The sequence below is a fragment of the Lingula anatina genome, chromosome 4 (genome assembly GCF_051362555.1).
Source record: "Lingula anatina isolate TDL-2025a chromosome 4, LinAna3.0, whole genome shotgun sequence".
In the NCBI taxonomy this organism is placed as follows: domain Eukaryota; kingdom Metazoa; phylum Brachiopoda; class Lingulata; order Lingulida; family Lingulidae; genus Lingula; species Lingula anatina.
This window is the reverse complement of record NC_141770.1, coordinates 19,978,831-19,999,383: the sequence shown is the minus strand read 5'-3', so window position 1 is coordinate 19,999,383 and position 20,553 is coordinate 19,978,831. Positions and strand designations below refer to the sequence as shown.

General features: G+C 37.1%; 2 protein-coding genes across 7 annotated transcripts in view; one reads left to right on the top strand and one right to left on the bottom strand.

Annotated features, from left to right (window-relative positions):
* LOC106170343 (uncharacterized) overlaps positions 1-14,866 on the bottom strand; it is a 46,513-nt gene extending 31,647 nt beyond the window's left edge. The window contains exons 1-13 of one of the 4 annotated variants that reach the window (XM_087011956.1): positions 14,733-14,866; positions 14,201-14,341; positions 11,797-12,138; positions 11,285-11,392; positions 10,965-11,018; positions 10,527-10,751; positions 10,150-10,242; positions 9,456-9,597; positions 8,840-8,954; positions 7,809-7,863; positions 7,189-7,280; positions 6,337-6,406; positions 3,770-3,871 (exon numbers count right to left, since the gene is read on the bottom strand). In XM_087011956.1, the coding sequence (XP_086868082.1) occupies positions 3,770-3,871; positions 6,337-6,406; positions 7,189-7,280; positions 7,809-7,863; positions 8,840-8,954; positions 9,456-9,597; positions 10,150-10,242; positions 10,527-10,751; positions 10,965-11,018; positions 11,285-11,392; positions 11,797-11,967 (1,227 nt within the window). In that variant the 5' untranslated portion in view covers positions 11,968-12,138; positions 14,201-14,341; positions 14,733-14,866. Of the gene's footprint in view, positions 1-3,769; positions 3,872-6,336; positions 6,407-7,188; positions 7,281-7,808; positions 7,864-8,839; positions 8,955-9,455; positions 9,598-10,149; positions 10,243-10,526; positions 10,752-10,964; positions 11,019-11,284; positions 11,393-11,796; positions 12,139-13,089; positions 13,239-14,200; positions 14,488-14,545; positions 14,639-14,732 lie in introns of those variants that run through there. The other 3 variants (XM_087011954.1, XM_087011957.1, XM_087011953.1) reach the window with 3 other exon arrangements.
* The window catches only part of LOC106161142 (uncharacterized), a 59,842-nt gene that overhangs the window by 25,787 nt on the left and 13,502 nt on the right, over positions 1-20,553 (top strand). The window contains exons 1-2 of one of the 3 annotated variants that reach the window (XM_087011952.1): positions 14,840-15,177; positions 19,169-19,334. In XM_087011952.1, the coding sequence (XP_086868078.1) occupies positions 19,277-19,334 (58 nt within the window). In that variant the 5' untranslated portion in view covers positions 14,840-15,177; positions 19,169-19,276. Of the gene's footprint in view, positions 1-14,839; positions 15,178-19,138; positions 19,335-20,553 lie in introns of those variants that run through there. The other 2 variants (XM_087011951.1, XM_087011950.1) reach the window with 2 other exon arrangements.

Here is a 20,553-nt window from a genome sequence, read left to right as displayed (position 1 = left end):
TGTATCAGTTGTTTTTGACAAATCGCTCAATTATTCACTTCAATATAATCCTAAATTCAAAGACACATGTATTGTGAGTAGTTTCATCAAAATATACGGTTGAAAGAAGTTGCCACATCCGTGCTCAACTGATGAATACATGGGTTAATGGGAAGGTCACATATACTTCCCCTACGAAAGTGTTTTTCTTTCATGGAAGCTCAGGGATCATCTTTTTATATCCCTGTATTGTTACTCCCCTATTATATATAGTAAAAGCATACGATATTGCCTGCATCAAAACATCCCCCGGCTTGATACTTCACTGCATTGTCACATTGCTTGGAGCAACATTGTTGGGAAGTTAAATGATTGGGTGGTGTAATGATGCATAGACTTAAAGGATGTAGTTAAATGCCACAGCTGATATTTTTTATAGTATGAATGTGAACACTAAACAGCAAAGCTGGAAGATTTACAGACACCAAAAAAGAAAAAAAACATTGCAACAATATTAACAAAGATATGAAAATCATACAAAAAAAATACAGAAAGAAATAAACATAAATAATCAATATCATTTGGAAAAAATCTGATTATGTTGTTTGTTGACATGGACCTGCCTTATTAACATATTGAGTCACTCAGCCAATTTGAAGTACTTAAGGGGACTTAATGGGCTAATGTTGCCAAAATGCATGCAAAAAATTTATAATTTCACTTTCAGAAAATTAATTATCCAATCATGCTGATAATTTTGAAAAATACCTGCCTTATTAACCTTCAAAACTACTCAGCAAATTGAAGTTTGGGAGTTATAGGGATTGATGTTTCAGACAGCAATGGTGACAACAACAGTGATGACATGGACAGAATCACTGTGTCTGGATACCAAAATTTAGACACATCCAGTGCCTGTATATAAAAATAAAATTAAAAATAAATAAAAAGTGTATTTTATGCTCTCCAACCCCCATAGCATAATAATTGAAATTCTGGATGTCCTGTTTCAAAGTACTGACTAAAACCCTGCTTTTATAGTGAACTTTGAGAAGTCAACCTGTGATATTAGTCATACTAAGTTAGTTGATTGGGATAATTTGCATTTCATTCCATTAAAAATGATTTTGACTGGTTTTAGATACTTCTTACAATGATGTCAGCTCCAAATAAGTATATTTCAATTTACTAATCAAATGCAGGTCCGCAGCCAGCAATTTCAAAAGGGGGTTCTTTTTCTGAAAAAGTGGACCTTTTTCAATAAAATCTTCATGTACCTAGATAAAATTTTACCCAGAGTGGACCTTTTCCCAGCAAGAGGGGCGGTTCTTTTGAACCCCCCAAACCCCCCCTGACTATGGGCCTGAAATATCATGAAATCTAAATTGTGAATAAAACAATGCAATTCTGATTTTTAACTGTTCATTTTATTTTTGGCAGTTCTTTTAGAAAAGTCACGAATTTTAGAAATATTGTTCAAGATAAAAAGGGAAAATTTTCCTAAAAGGTAAAAAATTCCCACCACTCCCTTCTGACAGCACTGCCAAAATGTTGGTAAATAATTACACATAATATGATCTGTTAAATTAATTATAATCTATTAATGCAAAACAGCATAACACAAAAATATGTGGATTTTACCTTTAAACATGTATAAGCAAATTAACATTTGTTGGCCTTAATGTTTGCATGCCTGACTACTACCTAGGTGGCACTAATAAAAACAGATAGTATTCTACAGGAAGACGATCAGCTTACGCATGCTTTTACAAGTGCCATTGCGTGACTTGCAGGCCGTTGAGTATTGAAAGCAGAGGAAAGTCTCGCTAAATCACATGTCTCAAATGCCATTTCCTCAAACGTGTTTATTCCTACTTTTCATAGGGATTACCTAAACACATGACTACATGATGGTTGAGTAATCATGATTAAGTATTATGTTTAAATATGAGAGACTTTAAATGAATAATATTTCTCTAATATTTCCCTACGTTTTTCAGGAATGCATTCTAAAAACAAATTTAGCAGTAAACACAAATTAAGGTATGAGTGAGTGAAAGAAAAATGGTTTTGGTACTCTTCCATATTCCTAAACTGGCCCAATGTTCACATTTTGAAATATTGAATTTCATCTTGTTATACAGGCCAGTAGCCAGGAGGGATTCGGGGGGGGAGGGGGGTTCAGTTGGGAAAAGTTCTACTCTGGGTAAATTTGATCTAGGTAACAAAGGTTTCATGACAAAATTCCCTTTTGCAATTGCTGGCTACAGGCCTGTTATATAATACACAGGTTATAACAAATGTTGAAATTTCAAACTATAATGTGTGTTTAAAATATGGCCAGTGCTGACTATTGGAAGCTGTTACTACCATTCCCATTTATCAGCCTGCCACACATTTATCAAGTTAACCATTTCTTCAAATAAGTTTCTTTCATTATATCATACAATCATTTCAGGCAAATTTGGATTTTATCTTTCCCAAAGGATTCTGCGCTGCAGCTAATTCTGGCTTAGATCACTGGCTCTAGCAGATCATTGAAATGCTATTATTTACCAAAGGTTCATTTCTTTTGGGTGAGGTAATATTTCATTATCTTTCCTCGGGCAAAAGGTAAGATCAATTGAAACTGACAGCTTAATTTTTCTCTAATTAGCCTTCCAAGCAATATTATTCTTACTGATTTGAATGAAAATTCGTTGCAGTCTCACGCTGCACACATACGAGTATCAAATGTATCAGAAAGCTAATGCACTGGCAAATCCAGGATTATTCCTAAAGGGGGACTGAGTTATGGGTGGGTCACTATGGGTTGGGGGTACAGGTATACATACATGTGTATACTGTGCACTGAGTTATGGGTGGGTCACTATGGGTTGGGGGTACAGGTATACATACATGTGTATACTGTGCACTGAGTTATGGGTGGGTCACTATGGGTTGGGGGTACAGGTATACATACATGTGTATACTGTGCACTGAGTTATGGGTGGGCCTCTATGGGTTGGTGGTAGAGGTATACATACATGCGTATACTGTGCACTGTGTTATGGGTGGGTCACTATGGGTTGGGGGTACAGGTATACATACATGTGTATACTGTGCACTGTGTTATGGGTGGGTCACTATGGGTTGGGGGTACAGGTATACATACATGTGTATTCTGTGTACTGAGTTATGGGTGGGTCTCTATGGGTTGAGGGTAGAGGTATACATACATGTGTATACTGTGCACTGTGTTATGGGTGGGTCACTATGGGTTGGGGGTACAGGTATACATACATGCATGCATATACTGTGTACTGAGTTATGGGTGGGTCTTTATGGGTTGGGGGTACAGGTAAACATACATTTGTATTCTGTGTACTGAGTTATGGGTGGGTCTCTATGGGTTGGGGGTACAGGTATACATACATGTGTATACTGCAAGTCCATATGCAAAAAATTTTCAAGAGAAGTGAAGAGAGAAGGGGAGGGGGGTTTGCAAGGGCCCACACGTTTTTACTAAGTTCTCCACTTCCTTGATTTGCTTTTCCTCTACTGTTTACAATCACATACTTTTTTAACTTAATAAACACCATGTTATATATCATTTGCTATAGCAGACATGAGCCTAGATTTAAAAAAAAAACTCTGACCATTTATCCCCCCCCAGATTTTATTGCAGATCTTGACGAATCTCAAGAACCATTAGAATCGAATTTATAAATGTGGAATTCTGCATTTCCATGGAAAAAGCTCATCTCAGATTATAGTTGCGAATCATTTTCAACCAACAGCCTTACTGTACCTGTAGAAGCTCCTGAACCAAAACCACTAGGCCAGTGCCCGACTTGTTTTCACTCCTTTGGAGATTTTCATTGTCTCCATTCTGACAGGCCTGCAGTAATACCTGGAATAGAAACCCACAGCTATAGCAATGTGTTGTCATTTTACCTTCAATTTCTCTGCAGTGGCAGCTGAATTTAGCTAGACTATTTAAATAGCACGTTTAGAGAAACTGGTATTGAAATTAATGAGCATACTGGATCATCCACCTGTAGAGACAAACTTACCAAAGTTCACAGCCAGTATATCAACTACCTAAGATTTTATTAAAGCAAGAGAGTGTACATTTTTTAACTGAATCAGAATGTCAAAAAAAAAAACAACAATATATATATATATATATATATATATATATATATATATATATATATATATATATATATATATATATATGTCTAAAATAATAAAAAGACGGGGCACATCTGATCTCTAACCTCTTAGTTAAAACTGATAATACTTAATGGATTAAAAGTTTATTCAAAAGATCATAAAGACAAATTTAAGTTGGGCATATACTCACACAAACCACTCACACACACACACACAAAAAAGACATGCAAAACCAGTGTGACTGAATTGTGCAATACACCACAATACAGCATCGTTGACATATAACTTCACAAATTGGCAAGACTTTTAAACCATCGAGTTGGCAGCCATGTTAGCAAGTGTCTCTTCTTGGAAATATTACTGGCTATGAAGAGCCACTCACCAATATGGCGGCCGACCCTATGATGAAAAAATTGTGCTGATTTGATAAGTTGTATCAACAATATTAAGTAGAAAATTATATATTTCACTTTTATATTTTGTTAAACATTATCCTTTCCCGTGTTTACTTCCAACTGAACTAGTTTTTTCAAGTGTGTTGTGCTGTGCTGTGCTGTATTGCAGTGTGTTGCGCAATTCAGTCACACCCCATGCAAAACTTAATTCCTAACCAGGCATTACATGTACCACTAACAAAACATCATTCTAACAAATAAAATATATTTACAAGTACATCAATTTTGTTTTAAATTAGGAAATGGTGCACATCTGTCAGATATTCATAATGTTAAGTATAAGAAACAACATCAGGTACTTGTGGTTGAGTTTGAATGGAGAGAAAGTGTAGGCTGTAGAAAGGAGATCTGGAGATGATTCTGTCAGTGAAACAGGAACCAGCCAACTATTCAAATTGAATGAATGAACCACTCAGAATAAAAGAAACATAACAGAAAAGAGTCTATTAGAGAATTATAGCTAAATCCATTTAAAGGTAGTGTTATTAATCCCAAGAGAAATGCAAGCTTTTATTTCTTTACCTTAGCAATGAACATAGACAAAGTTCATGGAACTCTAGAATTTCTAAGAATTTCATTGAAACATGAGTAAACTTTTGCATTGTTCATATTGATAGAACAAAGTTCTGCTTTGAAAGGGGAAAATTGATCAGAAAGTAATACAAATATAATGTAAATAATGTAAAATTAATCAGCTTTACCCAGTCATCCCAATTCTCAGTTACCCACCTTAACCCAAGCATCTGTGTTCAGTTACCCACCTTGACCCACTTATCCTTGTGTTCAGTTACCCACCTTGACTTACCCATCCCTGCATTCAGTTACCCAACTTGACCCACTCATCTCTGTGTTCAGTTACCCACCTTGACCCACCCATCCCTGTGTTCAGTTACCCACCTTCACCCACTCATCCCTGCGTTCAGTTACCCAACTTGACCCACTCATCTGTGTTCAGTTACCCACCTTGACCCACCCATCCCTGTGTTCAGTTACCCACCTTGACCCACTCATCTCTGTGTTCAGTTACCCACCTTGACCCACTCATCTCTGTGTTCAGTTACCCACCTTGACCCACTCATCTCTGTGTTCAGTTACCCACCTTGACCCACTCATCTCTGTGTTCAGTTACCCACCTTGACCCACTCATCTCTGTGTTCAGTTACCCACCTTGACTTACCCATCCCTGTGTTCAGTTACCCACCTTAATTGACCCACTCATCCTTGCGTTCAGTAACCCACCTTGACCCACTCATCCTTGTGTTCAATTTCCCACCTTGACCTACTCATCCTTGTGCTCAGTCACCCACTTTGACCAAGTCATCCCTGTGTTCAGTTACCCATCTTGACCCACTCATCCTTGTGTTCAGTTACCCACCTTGACCCACTCATCCTTTTGTTCAGTCACCCAACTTGACCAAGACAACCCTGCTTTCAGTTACCCACCTTGACCAAGTCATCCCTGTGTTCAGTTACCCACCTTGACCAAGTCATCTGTGTTCAGTTAACCACCTTGACCCAGTTATCCCTTTGTTCAGTTATCCACCTTGATCCACCCTTAGCAAAATGAAAGGTTTGCAGCAATATTGCTGCAAATTAGAAGTTTGCAGCAATAAGTTTGCAAGAGTTTGCAAGAAAAAATTTCTTGTTGCTAATTTGCAGTCATACTGCAGCAAACTTGCTGCTAATTTGCAGCAGACCTGATATATTTTGCTAAGGACAATCATACCCATGTTCAGTTACGCACCTTGACCCAGTCATCCCTGTGTTCAGTTACTCCTGCCTTGCTTCCCAACCCAGAATATGGTACACGGAACCTACAACGATAACATATTCACTTTTTTAACACTGATACACATCTTTATCAAATACCACATAAATAACTGGAAACAGAAAAAAATATCTGAAAAGCATTTTGTACAAAAAATTAGGAATCAATATGAACTTACTTATTCAAGTATTCAAACAACTCACTCTCTATGACCAAACGCACTCACACACATACACACTTGCCATGTTCAAAAGGATTTCACAAAAGCTGCATAGTTATTTTCAGAGTTAATTCAAGTTAAAAAATTCCTCTGGTTTCCCAGAGATAAGTGGTTGGGGACAGATTCACAAAAGGACCCAAGTCCAAAGTTGGTTGAAACATTACAACCCAATATATTTTGGTCACACACAGACACACAAAAAAGCATGTTATGATAAAACCATGTAAAATTCTGCATATGAGAATTGTCTAGCTAATTGTTGTTTATTTACATTATCACTTTAATTTTTAATTACGAAGAGCAATCTGCTGCAACAGATTATAAGTTTGCTTTAGACTGCATGTCCTTTGCCAATAATCTTTGTACTGAGCCTAGGTGGACTAAGAATCTATCTGAATTGGCATTGGGCCTGCTACATATATCATTATATAGTAATCAATGACATATAACACCCCTCTGGGAACATTTACTATAATACGTCATATCTAGCATGCTGTGAAAAAAAAGAGGCATAATGTTTTGTCACCCTAGTGCCCTAAAGTGAAAACATCATCAAGTATGACACAGTGTCATTTGTCATCAGCATTTAAATAATTAATCCTACTTACAGGAGAGTATTAGTGTTGTTCAACACGCAAAATGTATCATGCCCAACTTTGGTGATGGCCGTTTTCTCTGCTGTCAAAGGAACAACTTTGGGCTTTCAGAAAAAAATGAAAAAAAAGTCTAATAAGAATTTCATAAGATACCAAATAGTCTATGTGTATATCTGAGAATTTATCTTAAAAATTGTCCAAACTGGTCTACCTTGTCTGCAAAGGCAGGCATCATTTCCACAAAATTCTAAAACAACCTAACATTGTATACTATGTGCCTGTGGCTAATCATAATGCTGGAAAGCTTTCAAATGGACGGACATTTAAAAGACAAAACTGACAGAACTTAAAATCAGCTATAACACAACAGTTACAGAATATATATCAAGGGCGGATCCAGAGATATTTTCTGACAGTCTTCCAAACTATCTTTGTTGATTCATCGTCCATTTTTGACCATCTTCCGACAGAAAAAAATTACATCCTTCAATGTAAACTTGAAAATCTGACCGTCTTCCAGAAGAGCCAGAAGACGGCCTCAATCCTTCCCTGTATATCAGCTAGCATTATCTATGTTACATCAAATTTCCCATTTCAGTCCCAAAGATTCTTTATTGATGGGTCACACTTGCCTCTTCTCCAATTTTGCTGTATGACAACTGTCCTCTCTTGATCTGAACAATTTTTCTATAAAGTAAAAGCAAGACAAAGAGAAAAAAATTAATAGTGATGTTACAAATAATAATCACCTTTACATCTAAGTTATATATGAATAAAAAAATCTGGTTTAAAACACTTTAACATTGATTATTTTATATTAGTGATTCTTAATAGTTTACTCCTCCAGTAACAATTTGTACAATCAAGAAAAACACCTCAGGCCGCATTCAGAACAGTGGACTAACAAGTCCGGAGATCAAATATGGCTGATTCACATGAATACTTCCCCACTGGGAATCTATAAAATGGCTATTAGCAGATTGGATGGCAAGTTTTTTAGTGGGTAGCCATATCTGACCCACAAAATAGTTAGTCCACTGTTCTGACTGTGACCTCATTCTCCCATTTTCATAAAGAGCACTGTCACAGTGTGCGTTTGTGCAAGAGATTACAAAAACAATTCATGTGTAAAGAACACCATGAGTTTCAGAAAACTGACATTCTATCCCATTTCAGTAAATGCCATATGTGTACAGGTTATTGCAGAGGAGCATTTTCAATAGACTTTGTTACTTGGTAGTGGGAGAGGTTGACAGACATGACTGAAAACTCTATTAGTGCATTCAGAACAGCAGACTAACAGATCCCTGGATCAAATATGGCCGACCCACTTGAATGCCTGTTGCATAATCCCTGCAGGGAATCTATTTTGGAATTAAGTGACAATCTTTTTAGTGGGTCACCATATTTGATCCACAGATCTGTTATGCGTCATCCCTGTGGGGGTACAGTCATTAAATCTCGGCTCCATTGGGACGACACATGGGGAGGCGTGTGAGAGGCAGAGAGACTATTAAAAGATTAGGCAGTTCTCCTTTCATGTACGTCCGCCATATTTAATTCATGGCTTTGTAGAGTCATGGCTCAACTCGATGTGAATGCAGTCTTAGTCCACTTTTCTGAATGCACACTATGAATGATCTAGGTAAGGATCATGTCTTACTTCGAGAAGGTACTTCCAAAGGGACGGGAAAACTTAGATTTTTTCTGCAGGATACCTTCCTTTAGAACCGTCTCATATTTGATCAAGTTGGAAGAATAGTCCAATACATCTTCTTCTAAAACAAATGTAAACAAAATGATAATTAAATATTTCAATCACATTTTTATGCTTAAAAGTAAAGATATAAATATTTTATTGCCATTTTTATGTTTAAAGAAGCAACATATACTTTTATTTCAATTTCAATTAGCTAACTGAAATAAAACCATTTATATAAAACTGAACAAAAGATTCCAAATTTTAATCAGCTGTTGTAAATTTTGAAAAAAAATGCAAGTGAATGAAACAGCTAATACCAAATACAATCTCAACAATGCTTATGGTAAAAATCATATATCAATGAAGAAAGTCAAAAATGGCCCAAAGGTCTTTGAATAGGGTTCACATGAACTTGCTGTTCAAATGGATCAATCATTTATTTAAATTATCATTAAATCACAGCACAAAAAAATCAGTAGACAACTTTGGCATTGCTACTAACACATGATCACTGCATTTTCAGATACCCTGCATGCACATATGAAATATAAAGATGCATCTTCAGCATTTACTTTACCCTCATCTTCTCTGGTTATATGCAGATTTTTATCTGAAACCACTTGAAGCAAGCGAAGAATTTTGTGTTTTTCCTCAATGCTGTCTGCATCCATTTCCAGATCACTTCCATCTATGAACTTGATGGACAGGTACAGATTGTACTGAAATGAAATTTTTAAGTTCAATATCTGTTTAGAAAAATTACTGAATTTCTTTGCAGTCAACCAGTCATTCAGTATGTGAAGCATAGGATGTAACAAAGTCGTACTGCAAGCAAGAATCTAAGTTCATGAATCCTTATGCCTCTGTATTTCATTTGGTTTAATTTAGCTTCTTTATCTTTATTACTCTCACTATTAATAATCTCGATGAAAATGCCTCAAAATGCACTGACAAAATAAGGTGCGTTATAAGACATGCAAGCTAGTGCCTTGCCCCCCTCCAAAAAGTGAAGCTTTTGTAATACCAGTCACAATGGCTATTCCCAATGGCTATCATTTATATTATTAAATACCTGTAATGCAATAAGTTGATAAGATATTAAACTGAAAGAAAAATACATACTTTAGCAACAGTTTTAGAACACACATTATGATTGCTTGGCAACTGATTGTATCAGGATAAGATCCTTGGCATCACACCTAATACATTTATGAGGTCATCTGTTCACTTGACAGTACAACTGACACAATCATTGGTTTTGATAGCCTTACCCCATTTTCAAAGTTGGTTATCTCTGTGAAGTCATGTCTCTTGGTGACGTTACCCTTTTGTATGCAGCACAAAATGTTGTTTTGGAAATCAAACTACAACAAAACAAGACAAAAAATAACCAAAGTTAAATCTAAGCCATCATGAGAAAAAAATTACTTTTAAAATATACAATTTTTATGAGTAGATCCAGATATATTTTCTGACATTCTTCCAAATTATCTTTGTTGATCCATCCTCCATTTTTGACTGTCTTCCAACAGAAAAAATTAGATGCCCCTTCATGTAAACTTAAAAAATTATGACCTTGTTCCAGAAGACCCAGAATTGAGACAGCTCCCCCCCCCCCTCCTGATTTTATGCGGACTGAATGTTTCACCTGTACAATCCTCTTGCCTAGGTTTCTAGAGCCATGCCAAACATACACGCCAAAGTTGTGCACCAGTTTCACCTCTGCCTTAGGCTGTGGCACCATAACAGTTCCACTGTGGTGCCTTGGCACAACCCCTGAATGTGGTACCTGCACTGGGGCAGACACAGGTTTGGGGGACAATCCCAGCTCTTCAGCATAGGACACTGCTTTGTCAACTTGCACCTTCCCTGACTGTGATATATGGATCAATACATTTATTTATGTTTTGCCTAATATGAATAAAAATGATTACCTTTATTTTCTAAACTTGGCTATTTATAAGAAAGATGGTCCAAAAGTTCTAAAAAGGTAATTGGGCTTAAAATATGCTTTTGTGAATTACTTATAAACATAAACATTAAAAATGTGGACCTGGAGCCTTTATAAGCTATGTGGCTTTCCTACCTTAACAAGATGCATGATGAGCAGCCTTTCTGCATCTCCAGATCTTCTAGCATCCTGAGCGGAAATCAACATATTTTTTTAAGATTCAATATTGCAAAGTATGCAAATAACAAAAATAGATGGAAAATCTATTACTCAGGGATAAAACTGAAGCATGCCTACTGAAACTGCTAAACGATAGTTAATTACCCCCTAACAGCTCAGTTGGTATGTCAGACATCAGAGTCACATAAGCTGAACTCAATTTAGCAAGAAATCCCTCAAAGATGGTGACATACCATGAATGTTTGTTTCTGATCTCTGCCTGTACCTACCAATACCTGTATAACTTTGTGGAACTGAGGCCTGTCGTCTTCCTCTATCACCCCATCTTTCACCAGCTTGGCCAAAAGCAGATCCTGGGCTGTGGGACTTTCAGTGAAACCCTCCTAAAAGGAAACAAATAAGCATGCCATGGCATTAAATAGGATCCATGGCATAATACTCTGTTTTTTTTGTTTTTTTTTTTTTTGTTCCTTTTTTTCAAGATGCATTGGAGAAGTACACAGAGACAAATACTGAGGCTGGTTGTATTTAAAACTTCATTTAGATGATTTTGTTGAGGGATCTATCTTATGCCATGGTAATTATCAGTTTATTCAGTTACTTTAAATATATATACGTTAAAACCAAAAAACAAACGCTCAGGCACGGTCAGCTCACGACTCCTATCTTCCAATTCAGTAACAGTTAACATAAACTGATCCTGGCATAACCGAGCTATTTCGAACAATAAATTAAGTATTAATAGAGTAATATATCTAGGTTGTAGCCGAGTCCTGGCTGTTAATACCTTTATTTCATCCTGAGAAGTGCAGGCAGTCAGCTGATCAGGGTCTGAGGTCGTCGCAAAATCCCCTTCAGATGGAACTACATCAAAAATGGACATATGACGGTGGTCTTTACTTGCAGATCGTTTTAAGCCTCGTCTTGAAGTGTCATTGCTTCTTCCTCTATGTGGCATATTTGACAAGCTGTGTGTTTATGTTTGTACCACAGTGACAGAGCTACAAGAATACTGTCCAGGAAATGGCACTGAGCAAAATTATCATTGGTATTGGTAATCCTTTTCAAATGTGCAATCAAGTATACGTACTCAGTTTCTGATCTTTTCCGCAGCCACTCTATTAGATACCTGTATTCAAGGAAAGACAATTGAATGACTCTGCCAGCTAGTATTCCAGTTGTAACTCGATCTCAACCCTATCTCACATGAACAAACTTAATTTGAGTACAAAATGTATTTGTAGCGACTTCAATTATGGCCCCTTGTTTATCTCTTTGCTGCTAATTTTATTCAACACTGATACCCAGACGCATTTACAGCTAGATTAACTTAGACTAAATATGTACATGTTTGTATCCATATTATGTATACGTAGAGACATTAAAACTGCTTTCCATCAGGGTAGGGAATAACACACACACACCCCAAATCACCAAGATTAAAACAGCTTAATCACCAATCACCAAGATATATTCAGACCAATCACCAATCATCAAGAATTCCTGAATTACGTTTCATACAGAATATTGGGCTCAAATAACGCATCACACTTGAAAAATAAGGCCAATCACACAGGACGCAAAAGGTATTCCCTACCCTCTTCCATGGGAGACCCTATCTCATTTGAGAAATTTTGATATGCTGTTTATAGCAATGTGATCCTTGGGTGATTAAATTACTGATTTTTTTCCATTTCGAGTTATTTCAGTTGTGAATACATCTTCAGCCTGTTAAATCTACAGAACACTTAATGACCCTACAGTGCTTGGCTTTAAGTGTGCCAGAACAGAGATTATTGGACCAGATCATGTCTTGTGATACACCATGCACTGTATACTCATTATCTGAATGTATACTATGTAACTATACCCCCAGTTAAAGTCAGCTGGAAAATTCGAAAGCTAACTCAATCACAGTTTCTAATAGAACCAGTCAATGTGCAAAATTTAACGTGAATGAATATAACTGATCTTAAACAGAGTTACCGATATCTAAAATTATGATTGCCAAGCTATTACATCTTCCAAGTATATCTTGGTATAATTATAAATATTTAAATATAAACAAAATTGTGCTCACCTACAAGAACATGAATCAGAAATTATAATAACTTTCCAATTAAGTGTTGTCCACATTAAAGCTCTCCTAGCTAGCTGGCGTCAAGTATCAACAGTGAAAAGCAAACAATAGCACTTACTGATAACCAATATGGTGATAATCTGATACAGATAATCGGAACAACAGCATAACCGTCATGTCTCTTTAAATAATAATAAATTTATTGCTACTATCATGCCTTGGTCATTTTTATTTCCCAGTGACTCAAAAAGCCAGAGGATTAATTACTGATAACCTTCCTTGTGGATTAATTTCCAGTTATCAGATTCAGTGGCAGATCTTTTTTTATGGGGGAGGGGGGGTTGCTCAGGACCTCCTGACTCCCCTCTTCCTTTTCTGAAATAAAATCACAAATTTTGGACCCTTGAGTGGGCCCCGAACCTCAGGCCAAGGGGGCCAGGGGTGGCTTCACATCAGAGGCCTATCTTTCCTACAAACAACGCACCCCCCCCCCCCCCCCTTAAAATAATCCTGTATCTAAAACTTAGCATATCAGGCCCGTAGCCAGCAATTTCAAAGGGGGGGGGGGGGTCTTTTTCTGAAAAAGTGGACCTTTTACCATATAATCCCCATGTACCTAGGTCAAATTTTACCCAGAGTGGACCTTTTTCCAGCAAAAAGGGGGGTTCTTTCAAACCCCCCGAACCCCCCTGGCTAGGGGCCTGCATATTATAGTACTGTATGTAAAACTTATGATATTATGGTACTGTACAGCCGACTCTTAAAATTCCCATCCTGAATTATGACCTAACAGACTATGAAAAATAGTGCACCGTCCAAGATGGCAATTTTTCTGTATTTATCTTCATTTGCTTGTAAGTTGATATATAATGACTCCTATATAGCCTATAGTTTATTCAACCATATCATTCATACTATATTTATTCTTGGAACCTTAATAAGGCTTAATTCTTAGTTTGTGTGTAAAATATACCTCCTCTTTCATGAACAACATTAATACGCTTTTAATCATTTCATTATAACTATATTATTTTTGTAGAAATTATTATTATAATTATCATTATTATTTCATTTTTACTTTTAACAAATTCAAATATTTTATCTTTTTTACCTTTGTAGGAAAATGCTGTCATGCTTTATCTCAGTGTTTCACTTTTTCCACCGCACAAGTTATACATGTACTGAGTATATTATGTGATCATCTGCTGCCGCCGTGAACCCCAAGTAGAGCATCTTCTGATATCAGGGGCCTCTAAAAAAGTATACAAAATTAAAGCGTGAGCACAATAATTTTTTAATAGACTACTACCGGGTACTACCAGTGCACCAAATCGTCAGATAGTACAAGTAGAGATACTACATACAATGTATAGTTTGTCGCCAATCCGCTTATAAAAGAGGAATAAAGCGCTTTAATATGATACGATGTAATTTGGGGACAAATCTATTCACGTACGTGTTTATCAGACAAACTTGGAATATCATATTGTACAGTTACTGATCTTTTTTTACAATATGAAATTCATAAATGCCCCTGCTCCAAAATACGACTACCGAGTTTTAAAAGGGCGATTAAACTATTACGTAATGCTTGTTACCGTGATCCCTAATACCATTCTAATTAAGGGTCATACGAATCTCACCTCACTGCCATAAATATGCCTTCTTCGTTACTGGAATCGGAAAAAAATCCCAGTAAGCTCAGAAAAGTGCTTTAAATGTTCACTCGTCAAGTTATTTAGCCATTTATTTTGCCTCATTTTTCGACAGTCTGAGAACTGAGTGGCAGACGGCCATCCCAACTCCCCTTGGAATAGTGGACTCTTCTCTTGGCCCAACGCGCAGAATATTGAAAAGTGAAAACGTGGTGTGTCATCCTAGATCATTGCTCCGGGAAAATATACAGCAAATTGATCTTTTCTGGCTAACATGGCTAATTGTTTACAATTGGTAACGGAAGAGGATCATTAAAGTTATAGACAGAACATTGAAATGACAGCACTAGGCTTTTAAAGTGTGCATGGCTCTTGAACAGGAACTTGAACAGCCCAACCAAGAAAACAAGTTGAGGTATTGAGGTTCTAACAGGTGAGGATGTTTTGATTGAAATTATCTTTGATAATCAGTCGCGTTTTTTTTTTCTTTCGAATTGCATGTGCCCTTTTGTCTTGTGCAGAAAATATGTTGGTGAAAATTTAATGAAAATGGGAACTTAAAAAAAAACTAACATATAAAGTCTTCGCGAAAGCATGATCTCCCAGAGTTTTTTTTTCCAAAATAATTGGCGCACTTTGGCAGGGCCGTAGCCTCCGGGGGGCAGGGGGGGCAGCTGCCCCCCCTGGGATTTAGAAGTTTCCACACTGGTAGGGGGACACCCCCTCCCCCCTCGGGGGCTTCGCCCCCTCGTGTCCGCTTACTGCCCCCCCTGGCATTTTGCTCAGGCTACGGCCCTGTTTGGTATATGTTGTAGTGAATATTGGACAAGTATCCATACTCTCTTTGCTCTTCACATTAGGTGTGCATTCCACATGTTCATGGGGAGGTGTGTGTGTTTGTAATGGGGGGAGGAGGAGGCAATTAAATTTTTAAAATAAATAAGCTAGTCCATGAGTGGATTTAGAGACGAGGTAAATAAAGCATGCTAGCTAGAGCACCAGTACATGTTTCTTCCCGCCCCCACCACCTCCCACCCTAATCCATCTATTAAGTTTAGTCTCAGCTGTTTGTCATTTAGAAATTTCCTTGGATTTGATTACTGTCATTTTTACTGAGCTCGTGCATGCGTATCATTGTCATTGATTGCAGCAACTTTCTTGACTTGTATATGACCCTTGGCAAAATGCGCCTGGACACATACCTGCTTCTTTCTTTACCAAATATATCCCATTGCATGTTAATTTTTCATAATACAGATTTTTTTTCTTTGAAAAGATACCATGTAGAAATAAATCCACATAATTTCATAAACTTATCTGGGAAAAATGGCCATAATGTACCAACAAAAAGGAATGCTGAATGAGAACTTATGTAAAAAAGTATGTCACATTAAGGGGGGCATATAATCCGTTCTTTTTTGTACAGTTACACACTGTGTCCAGTGCTCTTGTCAAACCGCAAGAGAAGCAGCAGTATGTGTACTGAGGGAATTGCCAGAATGGTTTATAGATGGTAGCCTCCCTAAGTATAATTTGTACATAACATATTGATAGAATAAAAAAAAATACATATAATCTTTAATGATTTTATACACCCTCCATAATGCAGCCCATTTTTATGTCTAAGTATAACTTCTAACATCTGTTATATTCTAAAATCAGGTATCTTAATCTCTGTTATCTTTATACGACTTACAGTATGTAGATCTACCATCTCAGAAATTAAAGGGATAATAACACTTTTTGGCCAAAAAAATGAATTTTCCTGGAGTAAACAACAATTTTCCCATACATACCAATGGTTAATGAGTCCATTTTTACATTCAATGCTAGTCCCTGTTTTTTTCTAAAAACTTTTTTTTTTTTTTTTTTTGTTATAATCTCTTAAGAGATTATAACAGAGTATAGCCATCAGTGGAGGTCACGTGGTCTAAAGACAAGCTCAGATATCAGAGTAATAGCTATAACTGTCATTTTTGTGGTAAAACAGAATATATTATATTTCTATGAGTTGTTCACAATGTTTTTATTGTGAAATATGGATCTCATACAAAGAGTTATTATCTCTTTAATAATGCAGACAAGGATGTTAAGGGGGCAGTGTAGGTTAGAGATTTTATCTTAAAATAAAAGTCGTAGCTTTTTTATTCCTGTCATATTCATTTAATGTATCTTCAAAACATCTAATTATGCTTGAAACACAGCTCCAACTTCATCGTGTGACGTAATATTGGGATTTTGGGGACAAAAACACCATTTTTAAACACCAGATTTTCTCAGGCACCTGGACAGCTATAAACATGCTTTTAATGGTATTATAACACTTGAACAAAGTACTACAAAAGGGAGTCGGGGATTTTTCTTTAGAGATTTATTGTTGATTTTATCTATAAAAATGTGAAATTACATCAAAATATTAAGGAATTCTCACTTTCAAAGTCAATAAATTGGAAAAGAGAAGATCAATCATCCTTTTTTTAATTAGCATGGTGAATTTGGTCTCCCTCAGGTGTACAGGTAGACATTTATAGCTCATTCTGATAACGCTATTTCGTCAATCTTGAAAGTGAAGAAAACGAGCAAAAACCCTTTCATGGAGGTTAATTGTCCAAAATAGCAAATTAAATTTTTGATAGCTTAACCTGTTATCGTTCTGACAATCGCCAAGATGGGTACTCTATTGCCGGTTGAAATTAGCCTGTTTGTATGCATTTGGATGTCAGAAAATCTTATTTTTGTATCAATCACACCTCCTGTTAGTAACTTCAAGGGGTTACTGCTAGCACTGCCAGAATGATTGACAGGCAATTAAGTATGCTCTAACTATTCAACCAATCACGTCAATTGACGTCGGGGCAAGTGTTAGGGATGCACTCTAGGATGTGCATACAATAGCAGCATCACAGGCGGTCTTGTCCACATTCGCCTAACGAAAAATGGTTCGAAAACACGATCGTGTTACAGGATGCCGATCGGACCATCAACAACAAGAAATAGTTGCAACCAGAAAGGCTTTGTTAGAGGAAATGTCTAAAGTTGGGTGACTCGTGTAAAATTCTGGGATAATTGTTGAAGAAAAAAGCACCATGTAGGCCTTGAAAGTGTGTACATACATCCAGACCTGTACCTCGCGGTATACCAGCATGTACGTTTAAAATGCTAGGGCTTATTCTCCAGCTCATATCTTATTAGTTAACAAGAAAATCAAAAGAGCGCGTGTAACAACAAGAAGTTTAAGGGAGAACGCTTATTTCAAGCAAATCCAATGTGTTAGAAAAGATCCATCTTAGCACTGATCACAATCAAGAGCGACTATCAAAACGGCTTAAGCAGAACTATAGGCAATGCTTTGCCGATCGCTGTTTATGACATAGGGGGTATGGCGCATCACTGTTCTATTGTTTCTCTAGTCGTGCTGATGCTGCTAAGGTCCCCCCACCGAGTTTACCCATGCCAACGGCCCTTGACAATGAAGGCAGGGCATAGACCAGGCCACCGGTGCCGATGTGTGCAGCATCAGAATCCTCACAAAAAAACATATTTTTTGTTCAAAATGTAAAAATCTTATTCTGTTAAACATTAGATACACATTTAACCAATAATTAGACATAAAAAACCTAAAACGACGATTTTTAGCCATATTTGGGTACATTGCCCCCTTAAGGAGTTTGAATCAGTCTAACTTGGCACAGATTGTCATCACACAACCTGGCAGTAGAAAAGGGCTGCTGGTCTCGAGTCCCTTGAGAGGGTCTGAAATGTATCTGTGGTGAAATTCAAAAAGCTGAACACGTTCTGTGTATTTGCCCCAGAGCAACCTGTATACTAGTACTTGAAGAGATGTTTTAGATTTTAGCTTGGTAGAACATCTTTGGAACAGCATACTCGTATGTGATGTGCCATGGAGTATATCTTTAGTGAACAAATTGTTTCTTTTGTTATGCTACTGCTGTATATGAACATCTGGAGTATATGCATATTGGGGACATCGACATTAGTGAAAATAGAAGTTTTGTTTTGCTAATTAAGTTAATTATATATTTAGTGCATTTCTGCAATTGTAATATTTTTGTATTCTCTGCTCATGAATGATTTATCTTTCTAGAAGAATTATAAGTCTTTCAGTCAATAGCAGTCAAACAGATTATTACTTATGTCTGAAATTGGTAATTTAAAGGCCACATTTTGGCAAAGGGTCATATAATTTGTTTAAAATGCACGAATATATTATTATAAATGATGCATACATATTATTATAGATGGGTACATGAAGTCATACTACCATATGTTTTAACCAAGTCGTTTTATGCATATACATATCAATATCACTACCAGTCAAACAATATTATTTTCTGTTTTCATGAATAATAAAATTTTGTTATCCTCCCCATTAGGCTGCTGATCCAACTATGTACAACTTTCAGTATCACAACACCAGCAGAGATGACAATCCTGTTCTGGGACAAAACTTCTCCAGGGATAATACCACAGCTTTGACAATTATCAGACCACAAGACATTTGGCTTGAGCATATGTATAGCAGGAGATACAGAGGTCGCTTCAGTTCAGGGGAACCGAGTGCAGCTACCAGTGAGTTTTCAGCTTTGGTCACATTGACACTGTCCCAGACATGTACCACCATGATTCAGGAATCTTGTCTACAAAATGTTTGTTAGATCGTAAATGCCTCCATTGTCAATGTCACTTCTGTTGTCTGAGCCATGAACAGTTATTGACCCTTAATTGCATAATGCTTAGGCCATTAAAACTTTGTAAATTTGTTGAACATTCTGGCCATGATTTCTGCTGCTGGTCAGCAACTTGAATCTTTGACCTCATTCCGATACCTAGATCAATCTAGGGGGTTGGTCCGTCTCCAAGGTGGGGAGGGGGGGAATTCACGTTAAAAATGATTTCAGCTGAAGTGTCTCTGATGTCTGGCACGCCTACTAAAGCTGTTAGGGTGTTATTAGTACCACCAGCGTGTACGCTGGCGGTACTCATGGTTTTAGTCCCGACCCGTCTCGTACAGCTCCGCCGGCTCCTGCGGCTCCTGCGGCTCCGCAGGATGACGTGGGATACGAGTCACCGTTACCGCTTCTCCTCCTAGACCGCAAGGACCTGTGTCCCCATCTCTTGGATTTAGGTCACATATAATCTCAACTTGAACCCCCAGGTTTTTTTGTCTCAGTTGGTGCATTGACCTGGGCGTGACGCTCGTTGAAATGCACCCTTGTCAAAAATTTTGAAAATTCAATGCTAAATATCTCCCAAACCGATGGAATTATGGGAAAAATTACAACAGATGGCTGACCAAAAGTCATATGTGAGGATTTCAAATATGCCCTTGGATTTGACCTTTGACCTTTATTTCAAGGTCAAACAGGCCAAAATTTTCTAAAAATGGGAATTTTTTGCGAGAAAATTTTTATTTCAGCCGATATTTAGAAACGAAACATATCTTTCCTATAATATTATGGGCAGGTGTTACCCTTAGGGTCATCTTTCATTTTCGTGAGTTTGGGGTCAATCGGTGCATTTTCATGGTAGTAGCGGCCATTAGATGCCGAAACTGAAAATTCTCTCTAATTCTGGAACCGTTAATGCTAGAGACCTCTTGTTTTTTGCATTTTGTAGAACTTGTCAAGGGCAGCACTGGGGGTGGTGTCCATTTTTTTTGTTTTTGATACGGCTTAGGCATTGCACTAATCAAAAAGTTCAACATCCAAAATTCAGTAGTGAAAATAAAATGTGAATTACTCAAAAATTAGCAGAGATAAGCCCTTAGTTACTATTGAACTTGAATAGG